The sequence below is a fragment of the Rhagoletis zephyria genome, unplaced genomic scaffold (assembly GCF_001687245.7).
Source record: "Rhagoletis zephyria isolate East Lansing unplaced genomic scaffold, Rhagoletis_zephyria_1.1 Rzeph_scaffold_00192, whole genome shotgun sequence".
Classification (NCBI taxonomy): Eukaryota; Metazoa; Arthropoda; class Insecta; order Diptera; family Tephritidae; genus Rhagoletis; species Rhagoletis zephyria.
Window position 1 is genome coordinate 308,273 of NW_016157276.1, and position 26,094 is coordinate 334,366.

General features: G+C 34.6%; 2 protein-coding genes across 2 annotated transcripts in view; one reads left to right on the forward strand and one right to left on the reverse strand.

Annotated features, from left to right (window-relative positions):
* Positions 1-26,094, reverse strand: part of LOC108358007 (potassium channel subfamily T member 1-like) — a 401,062-nt gene that overhangs the window by 304,934 nt on the left and 70,034 nt on the right. The window lies entirely within an intron of this gene.
* On the forward strand, positions 2,349-4,514 carry LOC108358008 (uncharacterized). Its single transcript, XM_017609122.1, has 2 exons — positions 2,349-4,141; positions 4,192-4,514. Coding segments are annotated over exons 1-2 (1,263 nt in total). The 5' UTR covers positions 2,349-2,880; the 3' UTR covers positions 4,194-4,514.

Here is a 26,094-nt window from a genome sequence, read left to right on the forward strand (position 1 = left end):
CAAATTCAAATGCGCCTTGCTGCGAAAGGAAATAAATGCATTGGTTTTATTTTCCGTTTTTTTTTTGTTTGGCGTTAACTGCTTAAGCACACACAATACATACCTACTTACTATAATATGGCTGTTATCTTCACTTAAGTATCACTAATGAGATTTGAATCATTTCTATTAACACTAAAATGATGGCGAATGGGTGTGGAATAGGGTTGCAAGAGAACATTTCAAATTTAAAGAGACGATGAAAATAAAAATGAAGTACATTTCGATTTCTAAAGGATGAAATAAAACACGCAGGCGGTTTGACAAACCAAGCGATATTGCCCCTTGCTTCAAACCATTTGTGTGCTCGAAGGTTTGACAAACCGCTTGGATATTGGAGAATTGGATCGATGGAACGATATTAATAAAAAGTGACCTAAATTGCGACAAAAATCGTCTTTGAATAAGAAATGCAGTTGCTAGTACTTCAAAGAAGATTCAACATAATTAACACAAAAGCAGATATTAGCGTAGTTTTCTAGTTGGAGAAAATAATCATAAGGAAACAAGTCATCAATGAATCAATTAGAGATAAATCCTACCAACGGATTTATGCAAAAGTCTACTTGATTTTTTATTTATTTTTTTTTTATAGTTGTAACTCTTTTGAAGAGGTTGTGCGATATGAAAAATTGGAACTATGGTCAGAGATTTAGGCCAATGGAGATATCATCTTTGAAAAACTGTCTGCAGCGAAGATTCCAAAAATTTATATTATTAGAGGAAATCAAACAATTAGGGAAACGTTAGATGAACTGTACCTTAAAAAAAATAATATCACTGGTTTACAGAAAAAATATTCTATGGATGCCACTATCCAATTCCTATGTAGAATTGCTCGGTAATTACGAAAATTGAGTTAATTTTTTTTCTATGGATACGTTTTCGAGATATTTCCAATTTATCGTTATGCAGCTTAAAGCAAAAACTGGTTCCTAATTGGAACTAATTTAAATACCTTAATATAAAATACGGCAAATGAAAGCTAATGAACTTCTCCATAAACCGTATATACACCGCTTTCCGATAGGGCTTACAGTTTCTGACAAATTAATTAATCATTCGAGCTTTTTTTATTTTTTTTGAAAAAATGAAAAAATTCAAACTTTAACAGAAGAAAAATTCAAAAAATAACAGGTTCTTTGGCAAATTTTTGTATTTGTACTAAATCCTGTTCTGTTACAAAAAAAAAAATAAAATCAAATTACTTATGAAGAAAATCGATGGATAAATACGAAATATGAGTGGTCAAATGAAAATGCGCAAAGATTTTTTCGTATGAAATACGAGCAGTAAAGCATGTTAATCGAGTGTACGTGGCGTATGAGTAACACGCTTTACTGCCGGTTTATGGAGAATTTCATTGGCTTTCATTTTCCGTATTTTATATTAAGATTTTTAAATTGGTTCGTAAGATATACATACGTGATTAAAAGGAACCAGTTTTTGCTTTAAGCTGAATAACGGTAAATTGCAAATATCTCGAAAACGTATCCATAGAAAAAAAATTAACTCAATTTTCGGAATCACTGAGAAATTCTATAGAGAAACTGGAAAACCAAATTAAAATGTGTGATCCAGTGTAATTACACTTCTTCGAAACATATTCACATTAACTATTTAATACCGTAATATACTTAATACTCGTGTTAATAAACATATAATTTTTGAATGATCAAAGTTTTTCGATTAACAACACTCCTCAACAGTAGATATTAGTTACACCAAAATGTAATATGAACATAATCCTATCCTTTGAAACTATATTCTATTTCCTAAAGCACTTAATTTGATATTGCGGTTCTTGCTGATAGCACTGGACCACAAATTTCAACTTTTTCTCTTTACCAGAAACGCCGTTATGAAATTCTTATGTAAAATCACCCCCTGTTTCCGAAAATCAAGGTTATTTTTAATTCTATGGTACCGTTTTTGAGATATTTGCAATTTACCGTTTTTGCAAAAAAAAAAAATTGGGTCCACTTTATCATATATATCTCAAGAACGAATTAAGCAATTCCAAAACGGTTTGAAGCTTTTAAAAGGTAATAAAATTTTCTATAAACTGTGCATACAACACTTTTTGCTAGGCCCTGTAGATTCAAAGATAACGAACAATCATTACCGATTTTTTCAATTTTTTTTGTAAAAATATAAAAAAAATTGTACTTTGCGGGGAAGGATCTCGAAAACCTTTTATTTTTTTGCAGATTTTTTTTTTCTCCCTAAGCTCTGTTGTATTACAAAAAAAATAAGCTATCATCGAAGAAAATCGATGCAAAACTACGTAAGTTATAAGCGATCAAATAAAAATACCCAGGTTGCGCAACTTCAATGTATGTACCTATACATACATACATATATTAAAGGTATAAAGTGCAAGTGAGATATTATCCGGATAAACGAATAACACCATAACAATGATAACACTTTTTCTTTAAATAAATCAAATAGTACTTTTAATACTCGAATTGTATTATAGTAGGTAGAGTGGTTGCATCGAAAGGAAGAGTGGTTGGGTTCGAAACCTGCTGTAGGCATGTAGTTATAAACATGTATTTCCGTCAGTTATGGGTAAGTATGCAGGTAGATTTTCAAAATTATAAGACACAGAAAATTTCTAAAGCCTACATCTAAAACAGGTAGTATTTTCTTTTCCCGGCTTGTTATAAAAAGGAACCTTTCTGTCTAGGTAAGATTTGATTTTTTCAATTTTATTCTTGTTCCGAGTATAAATATGAGTTAATGCGCTTTGAAACTTCATAACATCTTCAAGGCTCGCCGGAGATAGTTCAGTTCATAAGTCTAATTTCAAAACCGTGATTTATTAAAAAAAATAAAATGAGTAAAAGGACGCGAGAATTTGAGTGTAATAAGGATCCAGATATGTTCTGTTTCATGTGTGGCCAATATACTATCATAAGGCGACGACGAGTGTTCTCAGATCATATCAAAACTTTATACTCCAAGTATTTTGGAATTGAGCCTAAAAATGCTGAAAAACCATGGACACCGAACACTTTGTGTACATCGTGTCGAGTAGAATTGATTCAGTGGGAATCAGGACAACAAACAAAATTTGATACACCAATGATATGGAGAGAACCTACTTGCCATTCAATAGAGTGTTATATTTGTCAAACAAAAGTACTTGGCGTTGGAAGATCAAGAGGAGTAACCTATGCTAGCGTACCTACAGTGACATTACCAATACTACATTCAACGGCAGTTGCGGATCCAGTTCCATTGTCAACAGTAACATCTGAGTGCGGGGGATCAAGTTGTACTGAATTTCGCATGGAAAACGAAAGAAACGTTCTGTCACAAGCACAACTTAATGATTGGATAAGAGATTTGGAACTATCCAAGGAAAAGGCCGAGATCCACACTTCTCGTATGCAACAATTTAAATTTGTGTCATCCGATGTTAAGGTGACATATAGTAGAACTCGTCACGAACCATTTTCCAAACACTATACCAAGAAAGACAGTATATGCTACTGCAACGACATCCCTGGTTTATTCAAAGAGTTTGGTCAAACATATGATTCAAAAGAGTGGCGATTGTTCATAGACGGCAATAAACTGAGTTTGAAGGCTGTATTATTGCATATTGGTAACAAAAAGCCTTCTATCCCGATTGCACATGCAGTAAATACAAAGGAAACCTACGAGGAAATGCAAAAAATACTCAAATTTATCAAATATGAAGAGCATGATTGGAAAATATGTTCTGATCTCAAAGTCGTTGCAATGCTATGCGGTCTACAAAGTGGCTACACCAAGCACTGCTGCTTCCTCTGCAAGTGGGATAGCCGAGCTCGTAAGGACCACTACGTCAGAAAGGATTGGCCGGAAAGAGTCGAGTTTACCGTTGGTGTGGATAACATCAAATACACCCCTCTTGTCAAGAAAGAGAAAATCATACTTCCACCCTTACACATCAAGCTCGGTCTCATTAAAAACTTTGTTAAGGCTTTGGACAAAGAAGGCGAAGCATTCGACTATTTGAAAACAGTTTTTCCAGATATTTCTCAAGCCAAGATAAAGGAAGGTATTTTTGTTGGACCACAAATAAGAAAGTTGATCAACAATAATCAATTCAAAGGACTACTCTCATCAGTTGAGGCAGCAGCGTGGGAATCCTTTGAAAAGGTCGTTGCTTCTTTTCTCGGTAGACACAAAAGCCCTAACTACGAGCAGATAGTGAACGACCTAATCAATAATTATGCGAAAATGGGCGTAAATATGTCTTTAAAAATTCACTTTCTCCACTCACATTTGAGCTTTTTTCCGGCAAATCTTGGCGACGAAAGTGATGAACATGGCGAAAGGTTTCATCAGCAAATGAAATTAATTGAGAATCGATATCAAGGATTCTGGGACGTCGCAATGATGGGTGATTACTGCTGGTTTCTCATAAGAGAAACCGATCCTAAACTGAATAAGCGTCAAAGTAGAACACATAATTATTTCGACAACATAGTAAAATCAAATTAAGATAAAGATTGTTAGAATATAGTATAAACATAAATAAATTTAAAAAAAAAGTTAAAAATATGGGTAATTTCATTCATAAATTGAACTTTTAACTCAATAGAAACAGAGCATAGCTAGATATTTCACTCTTCTTTATACCATACATACGTTTTGAGGTATACGTTGAAATTGCGCAACCTGGGTATTTTTATTTGATCGCTTATAACTTACGTAGTTTTGCATCGATTTTCTTCGATGATACCTTATTTTTTTTGTAATATAACAGAGCTTAGGGAGAAAAAAAAAATCTGCAAAAAAATAAAAGGTTTTCGAGATCCTTCCCCGCAAAGTACAATTTTTTTTATATTTTTACAAAAAAAATTGAAAAAATCGGTAATGATTGTTCGTTATCTTTGAATCTACAGGGCCTAGCAAAAAGTGTTGTATGCACAGTTTATAGAAAATTTTATTACCTTTTAAAAGCTTCAAACCGTTTTGGAATTGCTTAATTCGTTCTTGAGATATATATGATTAAGTGGACCCAATTTTTTTTTTTTTTGCAAAAACGGTAAATTGCAAATATCTCAAAAACGGTACCATAAAATTAAAAATAACCTTGATTTTCGGAATCAGGGGGTGATTTTACATACGAATTTCATAACGGCGTCTCTGGTAAATTTTGGCCGTCGACCAGTGTAGTTGAGCGAAAATTTTCTCATAAATTTTACATTGTGAACTTTGTCTTTTAATTGCCATAAAATTGGTTGGCTGTTCAAGTGCAAGCGCACTTGCATGCCATACATACATATATATGTATGTATATGTATTACTGCCTGCATTCACATGTATACAAATACAAACACATACATCGGCACAAATATTTATACATGCATATCTGTGGAATAGTGAAATATTCATGTTTTATTCAAGTGCATTAAATACGCATTAGAGTGCACATATACATATGCATGTATGTATGTTTGTGTGTAAGGAAAATACACATAGTGTAATATGTCTGCTGACCGGCAAATACTAGCATCAATACTGCCAATTCTATATTTTCCAATGAGCCCACATATGCTTGCCAATAACAGCAACAACAACAAGAGTAGAGGGATAAACAATATCCGGCGCCGGAAGCTCAAGAGCTAGAAATGTGTAGAGCTAAAGAAAAAACGATTGAAGCTGAAAAAAAAAACAAGGAGTCATGGGTTTGCAACAGTTCGCTCAGTCTCCTTGATGTCTTCCTTTCCTCTGGTAACCAAAGTGTAAATATTTGCTTTATGTACAACACCACAAACACTTAATTTTATTTGTCACACACAATAAAGAATAAAGTCGCCATAGCAAAGAAACCCTTTCTAAGGAAAAATGTAGCCGAGTTTAGAATGGCTGCCAAAGTTATAGTGCACAATAGAAACGAAATTGCATTGCAGGGAAAATCTCACGTTTTGAAATGCCTATACACGTAAATTGACCCACCAGGTGGCGCTGGAGACGAGATATTGGGCAAATTGGAGTTCATTGTTCGGTACCTAAGTTATCAGAATAAAAAAATATTAAAAAATTGTTAAAATTTTGAAAAAAAACTATTTTTTAATATATTTAATTACGAATTTGTTTAAGGAAAACATAAATTTCTTATTAGGAAAAATGGACATAAATAAGGTTTTTAAGTTTTTAGTGGAATATTAGATTAGGTATTAAAATTTAGGTCAACTCGCACACAACCTAAAATAAAACTGTTGGTAGATGTTGTGATACATGGTTTATGTATGTATACATACAAAATTCGATATATGTATGTACATTAGCGTGGGCCGAAAATCCGCTGTTTTTAGAATTTTGATTGGCTCATAATGCTCTAAAAATAATCTGTGTGAAAAATGATAATTTTTGGTCAATATCTTAGGTTCGCCGAAGTCCATCAAATTTCAAGTGGAAAACAAAATTTTTCTTAGCTTATTTCGATTCTACCAAAAAGTTTCATATATCAAAATACATATTTATAAATTTTTATTTTTTTAACACATTGAACTTTGATGAACATGCGAAGGACAACGATATTGTTTGACAGTCATAGACCGGTACACTCGATGGCCAGAAGCTGTGCCTATGCCCGATATGTGTGCGGAAACCGTCGTCAAAGCACTCGTTTGTAACTACTGGATAGCGAGATTTGGAGTTCCAGCCCGCATAACGTCTGATCGAGGCAGACAGTTTGAATCTGCTGTATTTACCGAGCTAATGAGAGTTATCGGTGCGAGTCATTTACGCACGAATCGTCGAACGGTTTCATAGAACCTTTAAAGCCGCGGTTCTATCCCGCGATGCCAACAAGTGGATATACAACTTACCTTCAATTTTGTTAAGTTTGCGCGTCGTTTTTAAGCCGGATTTGAACGCATCACCAGCCGAACTGGTATACGGAACTACTCTCAGAATTCCAGGGGAGTTTTTCCATAGCAGACGAATGACCGACCCATCTTCCGAAGCAGTTTCGAAATTTCGTGAATCAATGCAGAGATTGGTACCCACTGATACCACATATCACACTTCACCACCCGTCTTTGTCAGCCAACATCTTGCATCGGCGAGTCATGTTTTTGTACGCAACGACGCTGTTAGACCTTCGCTTACACACCCGTACGATGGCCCATACTCGGTAATACAACGTTCGTCCAAATACTTCACTGGACCTTCGCGCTGATCAGACGTCAGAAATAACCACGTGTGTAAGAATTTTTAATACGTTAATAATAATTAATAAAGTTTGTTAAACCATTAAACGCAAACACCTTATTATTGATTCGAGTTTGAGTGTAAGTCCAGATACACTAAATTGAGTTCTTATATATGAGTTCTTCAAATTGATTTTCTCAGTTACTCAGTGACTACCAAACAATAAGCGTATCACAATACTATAAAATCTTAAAGAAGAATCAAAAACAACAACGCATCAAAACAACAATGCCACCCAATGCCTTGCGCACTGAAGAAACATAGAAACAGCGGCAAGCATGCTTGTGAACGGAACGGCAATTCTCAAGCCTGATCGTCTGATACCGAAGAGCAGAAGAAAGGATGAATAACGGTCGCTCGTTTACATACCAGAAGAACCCGTTCAACTCGAAAAGCTATAGGTAAATTGAAAATCATTATTGCTTGCGAACCCTGTATTCAGAAATGCATTAAGCCCAAGCATCAGCCACTTTTACTTCTAAACTATAATTGATGGAAATATCTAGTATGCGCCATAGCGGTTAGTAGCAGCATTGAAACTTAATTGCGCAAATAAGGCATTTCCATCAATTATAGTTTAGAAAAAAAAACAGGTTGATGCTTTGACTTGATGCATTTCGGAACACAGCCGAATAATTTAGTTCAAACGACGTAAATATTAATAACAGAAATGCTGATGTTCAGAGTGTTTCAGTAATGCATCGGGCGACATCACTTTGACAGTGAAACGCCTTCGTTTGGTGTGTTGAGGTTTCGGTAAGCCACTTAACCAATGTACATATGTACACAGATGCAGTGTAAGCGATGTCGAATAAAATTCGCTCTTACCAAAACCGCAGCCTTATACTTTTATGCACCAAACAACAAAACAAAAAACAGAATTCATCCGAAAGCATTTCAATAAATTGTTTATATACATATGTGTATGTATATTATTTCCTTTTATAGCACTGCAATGTATTTCGAGCATAGTACATAATAACATATATATTCTCATGCACAAATATATTTATATATATGCACTACATGTACGACTATAAATAGTAACGAAGCAGACAAGCAGGCGATAAAGGTATATCTGTGGATTTTTGAGTAAATAGCTCATATTTGTTGTTGTGGTGACAGTAGATGATGCAATATGGAGGCCTGAGAAAAATGGACGGAATTTGGCATTTGCCAATTCAAGTTTAAATATGCGAATGCGTAATGCTTGGCCGAGTTTCTCTTCCAATTTGTAATGAGCCTCTGGATGTTGTTACACAAATGAAGGGAATTATAGTTTTACGCCGACTTTTTTTATGGCAGAAATATACTAAATAGGAGGTATGCCATTGCCTGCCGAGGGTTGGCCACTGTTAAGAGAAAAACGCAAAAAAGCAATAAGCTCATCTAGACAACATTTCGCCAATTATCATGTCCGCTACCTTAAATATTGCAAAGACTTTGTTCTTGGAGAACCGTTTTCGTTGTACGTAATGCAGATAGTCATCCGAATTTACCTTCCAGACACCAGCCAGCCCTGGTTTCATTTTTCATATTGGTGCCATCATAATAAAAGGGGCTTTCCAAAAGAGCTTCTTTATATCCTTGTTGTCCTTTGGAAAAAAGTTAAAAGCGTGCAACATTTACATTTTTTTGTGTTTTTTATATAAGTGCATACGTATATATGTTACATTAGGGTGGTCCTTGAAAACTCAAATGAAAGATGGTTTTCAGTCTCACCCCTTCAATCGGTAACAACACTGTCATAGATATATAACATATTTAGAGTCGATTAAGGTGTGTCGCAAATGGGTCAAAGACCAAATGCCTCTAAGGACCAAAACATTATAAATATGTTTTTTCATTTAATGCCCAAATCGATACTACTAAAGTCGAGGATATCACATATATGTAAATTTTAGTCCCGATTGAAGTCGGTTAATACGCCTTCATAGGGTAATCTGAACTTTGACCCCTGTGCGACACGCCTTAACCGAGTTCAATCGGGACCAAAATTTATATGTGATATCTTCGACAATTGTAGCATCGTCATAGGGGTTGAGGCTTACGGAATCTGATGCAAAAATTTACTTCTTACTTTTAAGAACTACTCTAATGCACATACATATTTTTAAATAATTTAAAAATTGTTTTTAGGGAGCGAGATCGCGCTTTAGCTTTAGTTCTACACAAAAATAAAATTTAGTGTCATGAACGTTCCCAAAAAAAAAAAAATGAATTGGGAGTTGTTTGGACGGGAACAAAATGGAAACAAAAGGTTCGGGAATTTTCCCATAAAGAAAAAAAATGTGAACTAAACTCTGAAGAACGGTTTCAAGAAGAATGGTGTGAAAACGAAATTTTCGGGAACGTTTCTATTGAGAACGAATGTATCGAGAAGATTCTCACGAGGATTAAATAGGAACATAAATCTTAGGAAAGTTCTGCTGGAAAAAAAACGAGAACAAAAGTTTTGAGAACTTAGCGTTTAGAATGAGAAGCCTGTCTGCGTGTTAGTACGAAGAATCGTTTCACTCAGAACCACGATTGTTAAATCTAAGCTAGAGGAAAGCTAGATCATTTCAATATCGAGATCGTTTTTAAATAGGGTGTATTGTTGATTTATGGAAAATAATTTTATATTTACTGTGCTAGAAAAGTTCGTATCTTAAGTCTTTCGTTGACTTAATTTTGTTAACTTCAGTGTTTTTTTTTATAAAATTTATTATCGAAACATATCAAACTAATATTACGGTTCTGAGAAAAAAAATTTGTCAACGCTTCCGTCTTCGCGAATATTTCAAAAAAGATTTGTTTCCATTTCGTTCTTTGTCCGAAAGTTCCTAATACTTTAGATCCCAAGTTATTCTTCGACAGAAAGTTCCTTAGACTTTTGTTCCCATTTTGTTATTTTCCAGAACGTTGTTCCCGTTTTGTTCTCGTTTTGTTCTCTTTGAAATGTTCCCAAAATAATTGTTCGCAATTTATTCTCTTTAGAAAAGTTGCACAGTGTTTTGTTCTTATATAATTCCTATTGAGAATCTTCTCTACAATTTTGTTCTCACTTTCGTTCTTGTACAAACACTCCTGAAGTTTTTGGTTTTTAAGGTTTACGAGAACGACATTTAGCTTCTCGACCCGTGTGTTTTTGTTACAAATTATTGTCTTTTTTCGGTCTTTAACTAAAATTTTTTTTTAAAGCGGCATTGTGGCTCCAAAAAATAAATAAATAAACGTCAAAACGTTGTTTCAAAAATATTATTTCAAACTGAAAACGTCTTTTTTTAGCCGAATCTTCATAAACAAATTCTTTAATTACAGAATTAGCAATTATTAATTACTTCAATGAGAGTATTGTTTCATACGGAAACGGCTAATGTACTTTCTAACTATTTCTTACAATCTCCTTGAGTGCTGGAACATCCTAATTATGTGCATTTTTTGTTTATAAAGAGAGCCACTAAACATACATACACTAATGTTATTATTTCTATATTATGCGAAAACCCGTGGCATTGCAGCTAAACAAAGATCTGGCGAACAACATCCAAAACGGCATTATCAGCTCGACGACACCAACAAAAATAGCATTAGGTACATGCAAGCGGAAATAAGCTGCAGCTGCAACAACATTAGTGACAATAGAAAAGACAAGAGCAATAACAGCGCCAGCCAACCATGTCATCCATTTATATTAAGCAGATGCTGGTGCAATATCCAGTTGCATTTGTGGTGGTGTGTACGTTTTTCGTTTTTTGTTATTTCAAGAATTGAAAACAATGTTGTTAAGGAAAATATGTCCTAAGGTGCACTGGTAGTTTACACTACACACACACACACACACACGCGTACAGCTGGCAAGCCACACTTGACACCCGAACTAAGTCTCAACAGTGCTTCAAATCTCAGTAAATATACAGACACAAGACACTGCTACGCACAAGCGCACACCTGGCAAATAATTGCACTGTAGGGACTCACACCCGCTTGCATATCAATGCAACAAATTCACACATTTTCCGAATGTTTATCCCCTTCTCCCTTTTACCTTAAAGCACCTCCTTTGCTTCTTCAATTTTTGTGTGTGTTTCCACACAATGTTATGTATTTTCGAAATTGTTTCCAAGATGTCAATCTTGCTTATAGGATTTCCTCTGCGTGATTTGCAGTTTTTTTATAGCTTCCCTGGTTTTCTAAAGCTACAGCGCTCAACCACTTCCTTTTCTTCCACTTTTTTGTGCTTTTTAGTGAAATCTACGTTTAAGTATTTTCACTTTTTTTAAGGTTTCCTTGTGCTATTTTCTTTTTCTTTTTTCATACATTTTTATGTACCTTCAATATGTACATATATTTTTGTTGCTTTTTTCTTCACTTCCTTTTGATTCTTTAATTCTATTCATTTGTGTACATCACTCTTGATTTTTCTGCTTATCTCTTTGTCGTTTTAACTTGCTTTCTACTTGGCTCTTGCTCCATTTTCCACAGTAATTGGCACTTGATGCCGCACACCAAGAGCAAACTATATACATACATATGTACATAAAAAAGCCATTCTTATTGTACAACAACAAGCACGTGATTTACACTACACTTTCGGCTGCACAAAAATGGTTGCATATCGAAATTTGTTGCCAACAAAGATTTTGCGTAGTCAATGAGCGCACAACAAGACTACCAAGTTTAAGGCAAATGTTGGTGCGCAGTTTACAGCGTGAGTGCGCGAAAGATGGAAAAGTGTCTTGCAAATAATTTTGCACTTTGGATTTTACTTTGTTAACTTTATGAATATGCACTTGACGGTGCATATTTAGTTGTTGTTACTTGTTGGGGTTTTTCTTTCAGGTACACAAATCACCTTGATTTAATTTGTGATGCAGCAATTCAGGTGCTGTAGAGGAAAAGTAAGTGCGGTGAAAGGCTTAAGTTATCAAACGAAAAAATTTGTACTTAAACAAATTTGATTTATAGTTTATTCTCTTCCTTGGAACTAAATTGTGTGGCAAAAAAGTGCATGCATACTACTTCTATACAATGCAGGGCATTTACATGGGAGATGTTAGACCCTTTCCTCTTCTTCCTAGTCTTTACAGCTTCTGCAATATTTTCGGAAAGGCACGCTGAGCTTTTCTGCATGCTTACCTATACACTTCGTGACCTTTTCTGGACACATTCTACATCTATTCTTGTACTTGGCCATATACTGTAGAGATAGTTGGCAGGGCAGTCCAGCGCAATCTTTGAGTAAAACGTCAAAGAGCTCAGAGCTTTGATTGCAGCGTGGCTGTCATTAAAACCGAAGTCGTTGATTCGGAATTATCTCTGAAATTAACTGCAGTTGATCCGAATTAAGTCCTAGAGTTAATTCCCAAACTTAACTCGGATCAAGCGAATATTCGATGACAACACTGACGAAAACTCAGAGAGCGTAGAATACAGAGAAAGTACAAAACAAGCATGGAGATATACCTTGTTCATCCATAATGCTGTTACCATACTAATTCAGATAGGAATCCGATTAAAATTGAATAATAACTTAAATGAATTAATACGGTGACTGCATCACCGACGGACAAGGTGAATGTCCACGCTAAGTAAATTTGCTTCTTTGTGTTTTTCGCTCCCTGAGCAAAGAAATACGCAAACAAAGCAGCCAACTACTTCATTCGTGGCAGTCTAGTGGTGAGGGCTGCGTACTACAAGACTGCAGGTTCCAGGTTCGATCCTCAGTTTGAGCGATTGCCAAAAATATTGGTTATTTATTGTTACTTTATTTTTTTTATTCTTATTTTTTTATTGTTTTATCTATATATTTACTTTTACTTTATTTTATTTTCGTTTGTTTTGTTTTATTTCACTTTTTTTGTTGTTCGTTTAATTAAATTTTTAGAGTTATTTTTTTTTTTTTTAAGTCAAACACAACTAATTAAAAACAACATAAAAAAAATATAGAAGTTATAATTGAATGAATAAAAAAAAAGTCGAGGCACAATTTTGATCAGATTAATTGCGGCGTTAATCCGGATCAACGTTGCCGTCTGTCTATGCTTTTATACACATCTACATAGAACCCTCGCGGCATCAATAATGGCCTATAAAAGTACGTTGTTGAACGCGCCTTCAATATCCAAGAAAGCTACGACAAAGAAGTCGAGGGACTTCTCGATATAAGCGATAAGCTATGAAGTAGGGGCTCGCCGTAGACTTACCTTTTCGGTACGCATGTTGAACATCAGGCAATAGGCGCGTGTTGCTATGGCACGTGGACGGGTTTCATTATCGAAAGTCAAATTAAATTAATGTTTGTTTAAATTTTCAGCACTTGCACTACCTCGTTTTGCTATATTTCTTTGTTTGTATACATCAATGTACATTCACAGATGTATGTATGTATATCAGTGTGGAAATGAATGTTCTCAATTTATAAAACTCAAATGCAGTTTCATATTTCAAAGCATCTCTTAAGCATTTATTTTATATAGCAACATCATTTTATAATGAAAATTTCATTTCCTGCAAATATTTTCCAAAAAAATATTACTTACTCCAACCAGCATCCATATCAATACAAACTCATTAAATAAATATCACAAAATATTTCGATATTTCGTAAGTCTAAAGAAAGATATTAAATTACATCGAAAAGCTAAAACGAAAGAAATGATGTTGAAAATCCAATAAATCTCGCAACCGGTCAAACACTCAAATGGATAAGAGGAGCTGCCAGCAGCGAGCATTTTGAAATATGAATTTACTACGATCGGAGTAGCAGCAACAATAACTTAGTACAAACACTCAAATGGATAAGAGGAGCTGCCAGCAGCGAGCATTTTGAAATATGAATTTACTACGATCGGAGTAGCAGCAACAATAACTTAGTACAATGCAAACGCTATCAAGAAATATACGAAACAGGAAATGTAAGTAATGAACATTTACAATTTAGTCTACTAAGTACATACATACATACATACATATGTACACGCGCATTTGAGCCATTCGCGTTTGCGTTCAAATCAATTTTGCTATTGTTTGCTGCCAAGTGGAAAAGTAGTGAAAGTCATATTACATACATAGCTACATATATAGGTATAAAAAGTGGCTAAAGCACGGCTTTATTGCTGAAATTTTCATTTTTATGGTTGAAAGTCAGCTAAATAAAAACTGTGGGAAAACTGCGAAAACCATTGCGAAACCAATAAAAATTATATTTCATTGCTAAAGTTGATGGAACAAATTACATACTCGTACATTGGTAATGGCAAATAAGATGCGGAGCAGTCATGGCGAATAAAAATGAAAAATGGTTCGTTCTCAACAGCAGTACCTAAATGTATGTAGTAAATATTAACGAAACTATGAGGAATAAGAAAAAGCATAGCACCACCACGAATATGTGCATATCTGCATGCATACAAGCTGAAACTTTTTGGCGCAGAAGTTGATATGAGCGAACTCATGTGTGAAAAGTATTGTACTTAAGAAGGTATATATGTATTTACGTGACATATTTAGTTAGTATACAACAGCGACAAAATAGCATTGAACATATCTTTGTAAATACTGAAAACGAGTTCAAGGCCAAGATTTTTTCTTTACAAATTTCGCAACAAATTCTTATTCATATTTATATGCATACTCATATTCGTATTGGTATTCATAAAGGTAGTCATATTCATATCTAAATACACAAACTCACACACACATTTTCATTTTCAATCTCAAGCAACAACAATTTCGAACAATTTCAATTTTTTATTTTCACTTTTATATGATTTTAAAATGTTGGCAAACTTCAAAAAAAAATCATGGCCGACAAATTGAGAGAACGGTTATACCTTGCTATGTTTTTATCATGCTAATAATTCTAATAATAATAATAATTCAGATTCAAATGCTCATTTTTATATTCATAGCCATCTTAATATTTATATTCATATTCATATTCAAATTCATTTTCATTCACTTATTCATATTCATATTCAGACTCATATGCATACTAATTTTTATACTCATATAAATATTCATACTCATATTCATATACATATTCATATTCATATTCATATTCATATGCATTTTAATATTCATACTCACATTCGCATTCGTATTTTTATCCGCATTGGTATTCATATTCATATTCGCATTGGTAAACATACGCATTATCACATTCACAACAAAATTTAATTCAGCTCAATTTTAATTTACCAAAATTAATAATCCACTAGCCGCCAAATTTTGCGTAGATTTGGTAACGAAAAGCGAGTGAAATTTCCAACTTAATTATTCATTACTTTAGTGAGCAGCTTGCCATATGTTGCTCATTGTACCCAGAATCTCAAACTTATTTTACAAAAGTCATCTGCAACTTTCAGTCAAAATTCAACTGAGGTGGAATATTTGCATCTATGTATTTACATACATACCAAAGTTCAGTTCATTAAATAAGAAAGTTCGTCAACCAGTTTGCTTGTGAGGCCGGTTACTTTGTAAGAATATGCAGACAAACTTATTCTCACAAATTCCTACATACATACATCCATACCAACTACTTTAAAGGATTGCGTCATGTTTTCGCCAGTTTATTTGCTTTATGATTCTTCCTGGCATGTGCGTTGATACTTTTCTTGTTAAGAATATTTCGCAACTTCGCTTAAGAGTTGCAAAGCTCCAAGCCGCAGAGAATTCCACAATATTGTCATTGAACTAGAAGTTAAACTTACATGTAAAATGCAAAAGAGCAAGGCGTGCTTGGGCATTTGTGCTTAGCAAACTTTTAGTTTAGATAATTTTCAATTAGTCTTGCTAAAATAATTTGCGCATAAGAGTGAAGTTGATGCGAGAATGAAGTGCGAAGAGGATGAGTATCTAATAAATGGCTTGAGAGTTATAAGTAACTGCTGGTTTTTTGACTTAAGAAAATAACATAAGGTCAGGTCAACTAAAGTTCAAACCAAGTGAGAGGGAATAAAAATGAAAATATTTGAGAGTGCCTATCCTAAAATTTTTAGTGTACGTCTTGATGTTGTTGTACTAATGGGACAACCTTAGATCCACGCGAACTGGCAAATGGATTTCATGGCGGAAATACAATCCGAGATTTGTCATTGCTTGTATTCTTTAGGAAGATTAATTGAGCTAAATGAAAATTTTCAGTGGTATACCTACTATCTACTGTAAAGAAATCCCTAAAGAAGTACCAGAATACAAAGATTAGCTCACTTATTTATTTATTTTTGGTTTTCCTTTTTGTTTTTTTTTGTTTTTTTTAAAGAGTTTTTATTTTTCAAATTTTGTTGTTCTCGTTTTTATTTGACAGGGACCGAGAAAAAAAGGTATGACCGAAGCTATGTAGATGTCGTTCTCACAGTTTTGTTCCCTAGAAAGCTTCAAAACCAAAACCGAAATGATAACAAAACTGTTGAGAACGTGCTCAATGGGATATGTATAAGAACGAAACCCTGCGGAACGTTCCCAAAGAGAACAAAATGCAAACAATACTTTTGGAAATATTTATAAGCGAACAAATTGAGAACAAACGTTTCTTTAGCATTTTGGGAATAAAAGGGGAACTTTTTCTCGAAGAACAATTTGCGAACTAAAGTCTCAGAAACTTTCCGACAGAGAAAGAAACGGGTCAAATCTTATCTGAACTATTCGCGGAGAAAGGAAGCGAGAATAAAATTTTTCTCGGAGCGTTCCATTAGTTTAAAATGTTTAAATGTTAAAATTCATCTAAAAAGAACTGAAGCATTATTATGCAAATTGAGTCACCGAAGGACTTAAGACACGAAATTTTCTTGCTCACTCTAATGATAAGCGATCTGGAAGTTGAAATGATCCAGTTTTCCCCTGGTTTAGAATTAAAAATCGTGGTTCCCACTGAAACGACTTTTCATCTCAACACGCAGTTTACCCTCTCGTTTTTAAAGTAAAGTTTGTCCTCGTTTTGTTCTCCAGCAGAACGTTCCCCAGAATTTCAATCTTGTTCTAGATACTTTCGCGTTTATTTTGTTCTCATTGGGAACGTTGCCGGAAGTCTCGTTCTCATTCTGTTCTTCTTCAGAGCGTTCCCGAGAGTTTTGTTCGCATTTTGTTTTTTACGAAAATGTTACCCAACCTTTTGTTCTGATTTTGTTCCTGGTCGCACTGCTCTCAATACTTTTGTTCCCGTTTGGCTCTGTTGTGGGAACGTTGTTGACATTAGATTTCGTTCTCGTGCATAAGCAAACCAAAACTGGTACGAAATCTCGATCACTGATTTTTTATTTCTGCATTTTCCAGCAGAGTATTTGTAGTTTAAAAATTCGTCAGAAAATGCTTCAGGCCTGGGTAATTTTTCCGACTATCGAAGAGTTTTTACAAAAATAATGATTTTAGAGTGTTTATAACGGATTCTCTCGAATAATAAAAATGCTTAAATATTTCGATTTATCTTCGATTTTTTTTTTACTTTTGCATTTATGGAATGAATGTAAATTTATTAAAATTTCTATCTCATTTTTTTGCTATTTACATTTTAAATATTTTTGATTTAAAACTCTAACTTTAATGCCCACTTGAATAAATATTATGCATATTCATATGAAAAGCACACATTAAATTCCCAACGACTAGAGATGGGCAAAGTGGCTCCCAGGAGCCTTTTGCACTTAGGAGCCGGCTTGGCACATTTAGGTGCTAGACGAGGGGTGACATCAAGAGCCAGCATGAAGGGGGAAGAAGATCGTAATAAAATTTCTTATACTTCGACTCTCATTACTAATAAATATGATGCTCTTAATGTATTACTTACATCCCCTTTACCCTGAGAACTGCTTTACTTCTGGCGTAGCGCTTGTTGGCTCTTTGACTGCTTTAAGAGCCAAAAATCTGCCCATCCCTGCCATAGACCAACGCTGACGTCTATGGTGTGTAGTTTTTCAAGTCTAAGCAGTAAATTCAAATGCCCGAAAATTGGTGTGTTAAGCGTCACAAGTGTGCAAGTGTCACAAATGAAGTACAAGTACATAGGAAAACATATGCGCTACAGAAGAAAAACAAACTTTACACACACACATACAGATGCGTGCAACTAATTAGCAACGAAATTCAAAACGATATTGCTTGCAAATTATGTTTATTTATTTATTTTTAATAATTTTCATTTAAAATATAATTCAATCTATATCAGAAACCACAATAACAAAAGTTGCAAAGCTTGCACAAATTGCAAAAAAATTAATCAAACTTCAAAAAATTGTCATCAAAATTTAAAAGAATATTTTGATCATGTGTTATATGGAAGAAAATGCGCAACCCCCTCCACAAAAAAAAAAATTCTAAAAAATCAACGGTAATTTTTAGCGACTTGAAACTTGCACTTTATTATATTAAAATTGAACGGGCTACAAAACTGCGTACCAGAAAATTTTCTAAGTATTCTAATTAAAAATTTTGAAATTTTGATGACAATTTTTTGAAGTTTGATTAATTTTTTTGCAATTTGTGCAAGCTTTGCAACTTTTGTTATTGTGGTTTCTGATATAGATTGAATTATATTTTAAATGAAAATTATTAAAAATAAATAAATAAACATAATTTGCAAGCAATATCGTTTTGAATTTCGTTGCTAATTAGTTGCACGCATCTGTATATGTATGAACTTCGTTAGTTTTTGTGTAAATATTGATTACACTCAAACTGTATGTTTACTTTTTCTTTTTCAAGAAGAATACCTACCACACAAAGAACAAGCTTAGTAAATGTATGTAAATAAGTATTTGCATATGTGCTTACAAATATGAACTTAAGTAGGGACATATGAGAGTAAAGGAGTATAACCAAACTTTGCAGACACATTCACCGGTAACAAGTGGTGAGGCAGACCGTATGGGTGGAAAAAAACTTTTCGGTGGCACTTGAGTAGGGAAAGTAAAAAACAAATGTGCAAATGTGTTACATTTTTGAAGTTAGCGCCAAGTATCGCATACTAAGTGATAAAATATACCATTATGTGGTGGAAATTTCTGTGTGCCAAATGAAAGTGAAATCAACAGACAAAAAGTAATATCGATAAATGGTGTTAGCGACAAAATGTTCGATTTTCTGTTTTTGACAGAAATCGATTTCTTACCACCATACGCACCAGCTGGAAAAAATTCAAAGGCCGGCCTACGAAGTACCAAGGACAAAGTTATAGCGAAAGCAATTTTGGCTTAAGTACTTAATTGTACTATGTTTAGATTTTTTTTTGTGCACGCAGTGTCGGTTAAGCTTTTTTATCCGTGAAAAATGGTTCATTTCAGAGAGGGAATTGTTACACCTTTGTGTGAAAGTTTTGAAGTGCCTCTATTTTCCTTCCAAATATGACAAGGATAATTAGGCACTTTTACAGGGTTGAGTATAGCATGAAACATATATTGCACCATAAAATAACACAATTTTTTTGGGACAAACGAAATTGCCACCGCCATTGCATGCTGTAGACTTCTTTTGTGATGTCAAAAAGGGCGTAAGCGACCAAATCACCTGTTTCATTAAAGATGGACAAATAAGACCACCATTATTAAAGGGTGTTTTTTTTAGACATGTGGTTTTCAATGAGGAGTTGGTCTTTTTGACAGCTGTTACTTGATTTATACTCAGTTTAGTTTGCCACATCGCGCGCTGCGTCCAATAATCGGTCGACATAATCGTCGAGTCGGTAATTCGAGCAACCATGGATCGGTTTCACATTACATTTACTCTAGTGCATAATGCGCATCCTCAGAGATGCCGTACAGTGCGCACCGAAGACGCTATTGCTGCTGCGGAGCAGAGTATCAAAGAAGACCCGAATGAGTCCATCCGCCATGGCGTGCTACAATTGGAGCTGCGTGCCCATCCACTTTATGGAAGATTTTGTAGAGAATCTTGGTTTGCGGGCTTATAAAATCCAACTCGTGCAAGAATTGAAGCCGAACGACCATGAAGCGCGTCGCACGTTCAGTGAATGGACCCAAAACCAGATGGCCACCGATTCCAATTTTGACAAGAAAATTTTGTTCAGCGATGAAGCTCACTTTTGCTTGACTGGGTACATTAATAAACAAAATTGTCACATTTGGAGTAATGATAATCCACAAGCCATTGTTGACACGCCGTAACATCCTCAAAAAGTCGCTGGTTGGTGTGCTCTATCGGCAGAGGGAAGCATTGATGCATATTTCTTCAAAAATGAAGCCGGCCATTTTTTGTGGTGGAATTGGAGAATGTTGATGTGAACGACCTTTGGTACATGCCACACAGCCGACGAAACACTCAAATTATTTAAGGATTAAAGGAAGGACATCGTCCGATTTAACATCGCTGGACTCTTTTTTGTGGGGTTATCTGAAGTCGCTTGTCTACGCAGATAAGCCCGAGACGATTGAAGCCTTTGAAGAGAGATACGGCCACAATTGCTGCAAAAAGTGGTCGAAAATTGGGCCTCTCGGCTGGAATTTATTTAAGCCAGCCACGGCGGTCACTTGTCCAAAGTCATTTCTAAAACATAATGGCAAACCCTTAAGCTAAATTCTTGACCATAACATTAAACCATATGCATTTTATTTCTTCTTGAAAACCACATGTCTAAAAAAACACCCTTTATATACCTAGCCACAATCTTAACTTTCATTAATTAACCTTCACGTTGGTATCTACAGTAATTACAGTGTTAATGAGAAAAAAACGCCTACTGGAAAAATTTACTTTTTGTTGCTTCTGCCCTTTTGGCGGGTAGGGCTCGATATATACAAATTTAGGCCTCTATGTGTTGGTGTATACATTTATTTATGTATTGCCAAACCATAAACTTATAAAGTTATATGCTAATATCAGCGGTGGATCTACGGGGAGGAGGAGACGGAAATAGGGGAGATTCGCTCCAGCCACAATTACTCCTTGACCTTAAAAATAGGGTCAAAAATAGTGTTCTTCTTAAGAAACAATCAAAATTAACCAGATTTATTCAATAGCTATATATTTTCGTGAAAGGCAAGTACATAAGCTTTCGAAAACCACTTTGTTTCATATTAAAATGTTGATTTTGTCGGAAGCGCAACAATTAATTAGTTAGCTCATACATACGTATATCTTATTATTCAGACGAGAAATGCATATTGAGTGGTGTGGTAAATTTCAACAACAAACTGAACATTTTTCACTGTACAAAAAAAATCATATTTATCAATTTGCGCAGCTTTGTAAATCTTTCGGAATTTGCTTGTCGAATTGTGCAAAAAAGAGCGAGTGTTTGTTTGTAAAAAAAAAAAGAAATAAATATTTTCACGCACTCTAAAAAATAATGCAATAAATGCGTCTGCTGCCGACATGTAAGCAAATATTTGCCACTACATGCTGCTGGAAATTTTTGCGGCCAAATTAATGGTTAGTTAGATCGGGAATACTGGGTGAACTGGTGAACCGCATGTTAATTTAGCTTTAATGCATAGCAACATATTTGCATGACTGAATGCCGCACAAGCAAATGCACTTAAGTGTGCCACTGGACGCATGCCACATGCCTCTATTTAGACAAGACACGTTAGTCCATGAGCTTGTATACATATTCCCCATTTTCAGTATTTGACTGCACATTAACCACTGCCCACAACAAATATGCGAAAATACCAACAGCCGGTAGCCAGCAGTCAATGTGTCGCACTATAAATTAGTGGTTTGCAGCACTGGCCATATATGTACATATACACACGCATAGTATCTACACACACACACACACACAGACACTTTCTCGATTGCAAGCTCATTCGCTGTTTTGGTTGAGCACTGATTATTGCCACTTATTTGCTTGCCGAGCACTTTCACCTCCCCGACACGCAACGCCATTGCAGCCAGTCTGTCAGTCATTCAGCGGTATTCAGCCGCAGTCAGCATTACGCAATGATGGCGCCTCCTCTATGACCTCATAAACAAATTCTCAAATTCATCAAGTGTAAATCCCTTGATTATGACAGCATTATCAGAGGCGATGGTAGTGGCAATAAAATGCTGCTGTTGCCATTGCCTACGCCATCATCATGACATATGTACATATGTACATTGCCTAGTACCATAAAGTGGTATGTCTGTACGTCACTGTGTGCGTATATATTTGTATGCGTTCATTTGTCACATTTCCATAAATTTATTCAGCATTCATACGCGCGCACACACACACACACGTGGCTGCATTTATTGCAAACAGTTAACAGCCTGCGAACACAAGCACTGAGAAAATCAATTCGCATACAATTCAAAATATTACGTATACGCCACCACATGCCCACCTTTGAGTGGATTGCAGTGAGTACAGTGTGTTTTTGACAGCAATGCGAAAGTCATTTCAAACTGGAACTCAGCTGTGAATAATGTAGTTTTTCTTTAAGAATTATCTTATGATTTAGCAAACAATTTTAGCACACGCTATTAAGCCCTCACAGACGTTGTCCTGCTACAGGCCGCCTTCTATGTACCCGTAGTTCGAATTTTCTCGTTTCGGTGTTGTCGGATATTTGATGCATTTAACATGCATAGGCAGGACACATATGTGTGAGATATTTATTTTAAGGTTTCATTTGATAACGAACTTTCCAGAAGATTGTTTAGTATCTACGATTGAAGAAAAACTGATTTCGGTTCGATTGATATCAATGAACATAATGACGCATCAGTTTTAACACCCCAATGTGAACGCTTGACAGTAGCTCATAAACTCAAAACGTTAAACTCGAATTAATGGCTCAATGAGAACGTAATATTATTAGTCAGGGAACGGCTTAGTGAAACATATTGGTACACGTCCCTAGGTAGGTAGAAATCAGTTGCTTAGATATTCTTGATTATGATAGGTACATTAGTAAAAGTTAGTTTTTTTAATCCTCTTGGTTTCTTTAGTTTGGGTCTTTGTTCTCTTGTTATTTGCTAATAAATTTAGGCGTTGTTATTTTCAATAGTGTACATTTGTTTTTTTTTTTGCCATATGGTTCAGGTATGTTAAATGATTTTAGTATTGTTTAGTTTGTATTAGTTTTTGTAGTATCTTTTATGTTCACGATACCTCGTTTTTATGTTGCGCTCTATTCGCCTTATATACATATATGTGACATTGCCAAGTCTATTTATGTACACCTTGCAAGCTTATATACAAATTGCACGCCTTAGATAATTTATGTGACGCTTTGGTAGCCATCGTGGTCCTCCACTTTATTTCATTTTAATAACCTTAGTATAGTGCTTATCATAACTACACGATGCCCGCATGTTGACAACTTTTTGTTATTTTTTTCCATTACTTATTTTCTAATTAAAATATATAAGTTTTAAGCCATGTACAAAAATTTGAAAATAAATCATAAAATTTCACACCTTTTGTTCAGAATTTTTAGAAAAATCGAATATAATAAATTGTGAGATTGTAGATAACGTTGAACTTCGGCGTTTTTCTTTTCCTCACGTTAGGCATTTCCTTCCATACAAATTATGTTAAATTTTTTTTTTCTGAGCGAGTCCTTTTTCTAACATTATGATTTAAGGCTGCTTGCATTCCCGTCCTTCGTTTGAAATTTTTTTGATTTTTCGGGATTTTTCCGTTGGAAAATATTTAGCTTCATCTTGCCAGCTACTCGCACTTTCGCGCGCCGCTTTTTACTGAATGAGATCAACTCTTGTAATCTCTTAAGGGATATATAGGAAAAAACCTATACAGAAGCGGCGCAATGAATCTCGTTTCAGTCTGCTTGCAGATTTCATGAGAGCAACACCATGCTTCGCCGTTGAGTAAATTTTGTACGTAAAAATTAATTTCCTAGTTAATTATTCCTACCTATGTATTTATATATTATTTAGATTTTAAAAATGGGCAAATTAAGTTTAAATTTTTAAGAGCATTTTCTATTAGTGCGCAAATAACGACGCACTTTTTTACAATTATAGAACTGTGGCGACTGTTAAGCGGAGCGACAAAATGGGGCCGTGTTGGTGTGCCCATTTATGCTTTAAGGCCTTCAAGACGCTATCAGTCTACTATGCTGCTGTATTATTGGAAAACAAACTTTGAAATGCATCATGCCTTTCGTGGCTTATACCCAGGAATTTTAAAAACTATTACGATTGATTTGGTAATGCCGACTGGCTTTTTATATTTACGAAAACTCTACTTAGGGCCGTTTTTTGAGATAGCTGTTAAAATTTATTTACCCCTTAAACACATTTGAAACATCAGAAAAACAGCCCTTAATGTTTTAAACCCTTCTAAATACTGATGGTTTTCAAGGCGAAATTACGCGAAGGTTTGCCATTTCCAGCCGATTGGCGACCGCTGTTAGAAAAAACTTTTTCTAATTTAGATGTTGCTTGGACCAATTATTGAACACAGGTCTTAGGGAGTGATACAATGCCCTCCAACCAATCAGCCTTAGCGGTCTGAAAGAGCTTTTTTTCTGTAGACTTAACAATAAAAAAAAAAATTATTTGCCATTAAAACATGAATTGGAAACTTTGAGTTGAAAGGCTTAACTAATGAATATCGTAAATCATGGCAAGAGGTGACTTTATTTTGGAAAAAGACCTTTATCAAAATTATTTTCAATTACTCTCAATACCAAATTTATAGCTATGTCAAATTGCTCTTATGTATACTCATCGAAATACTTTACAAATTGTCCCACCGTACGATGAAAACGTCGCACTCAATCTTAGTCAATCGAGTAAATGGATTGCTGTACGAATATATACTATTTGTGCTTTATTTGCAAGTCTGTTTTTCGCCCAAAATTTGCAATGCTGTTATTGAGTTATTGTTGATGTTGTTGTCATTTAATTTTTGCCTGCGGTATGTCACTTATTTACGTATAATTAAATTTCCTTTACGCGACATGGATTCAACGGAAGTCAAGCGCAGGTATAATACTTATGTATATCCAATTCTACATACATATCGACCTTTAAAAATTTGCACACTTTCCTAAAAGAGAAATCAAATGGCTGACTTCAAATGAGTAGACTTTTGTCAAAATAATCGGATTTTGTTTCACGAATCAAATAATTCGTTTTAATTGCACTAATCAAGTATATTCACTTTTTGAAGAAATATATCTACATAAAGTAAAGCTACGTTTTATAATATCAAATGCACAATAATGATGATAATTAAATAAACCTTTACTCGAAAAGACTCTGTATAACTTTTTATAGCGTTGGCCGGGTAGACTTAGGTGGCTGTATCTGTATATCAATCAGTGGTATTTTTTCCTGAAATATTAATAGGTATGTGTACATATGTTTAACGGAATAACCGCTTTTCTTCGTCCTTTTAAATTAACCACTCACAAAAAAGGAACAGTCCAGCGCCTCCGTCTTGGTCTGCAGGCTGTATCGGAGATACACCCGCTAAATTTAAACGTAGAATACGTGGTATGGTTAAGAGCATATCCAAGTCAAAAACGAAAGCACAAACTAAGAAAAAAATATCGATAACAAAAGCGATAATAAAATCGATAACAAAATCGATAAAAATATCGATAACAAAATCGTTAACTAAATCGATTACAAAATCGATTATATTTGAATAAAATAAACACATATAGAAGATATCAACCAATACTTCCCATATACCAAACGAAAGGAAAACTCTTGAATTTTTGATTAAAGAAAACAAAAACAAAATTATTCGAGCGGTTTTCGAGCATTTTGGTAATGAAAAAAATTTGCAAATTTTTTCAACAATTTTTTGCCTTAAAATGCTCAATATTTGTTAAATTTATATAAAATTTGTACCCGATAATATTTCTACTGCTCCAAAGAACCTATATCCCGAAAATGAAAGTTATATATGCCAACAATAAGTTGCTAGAGCAG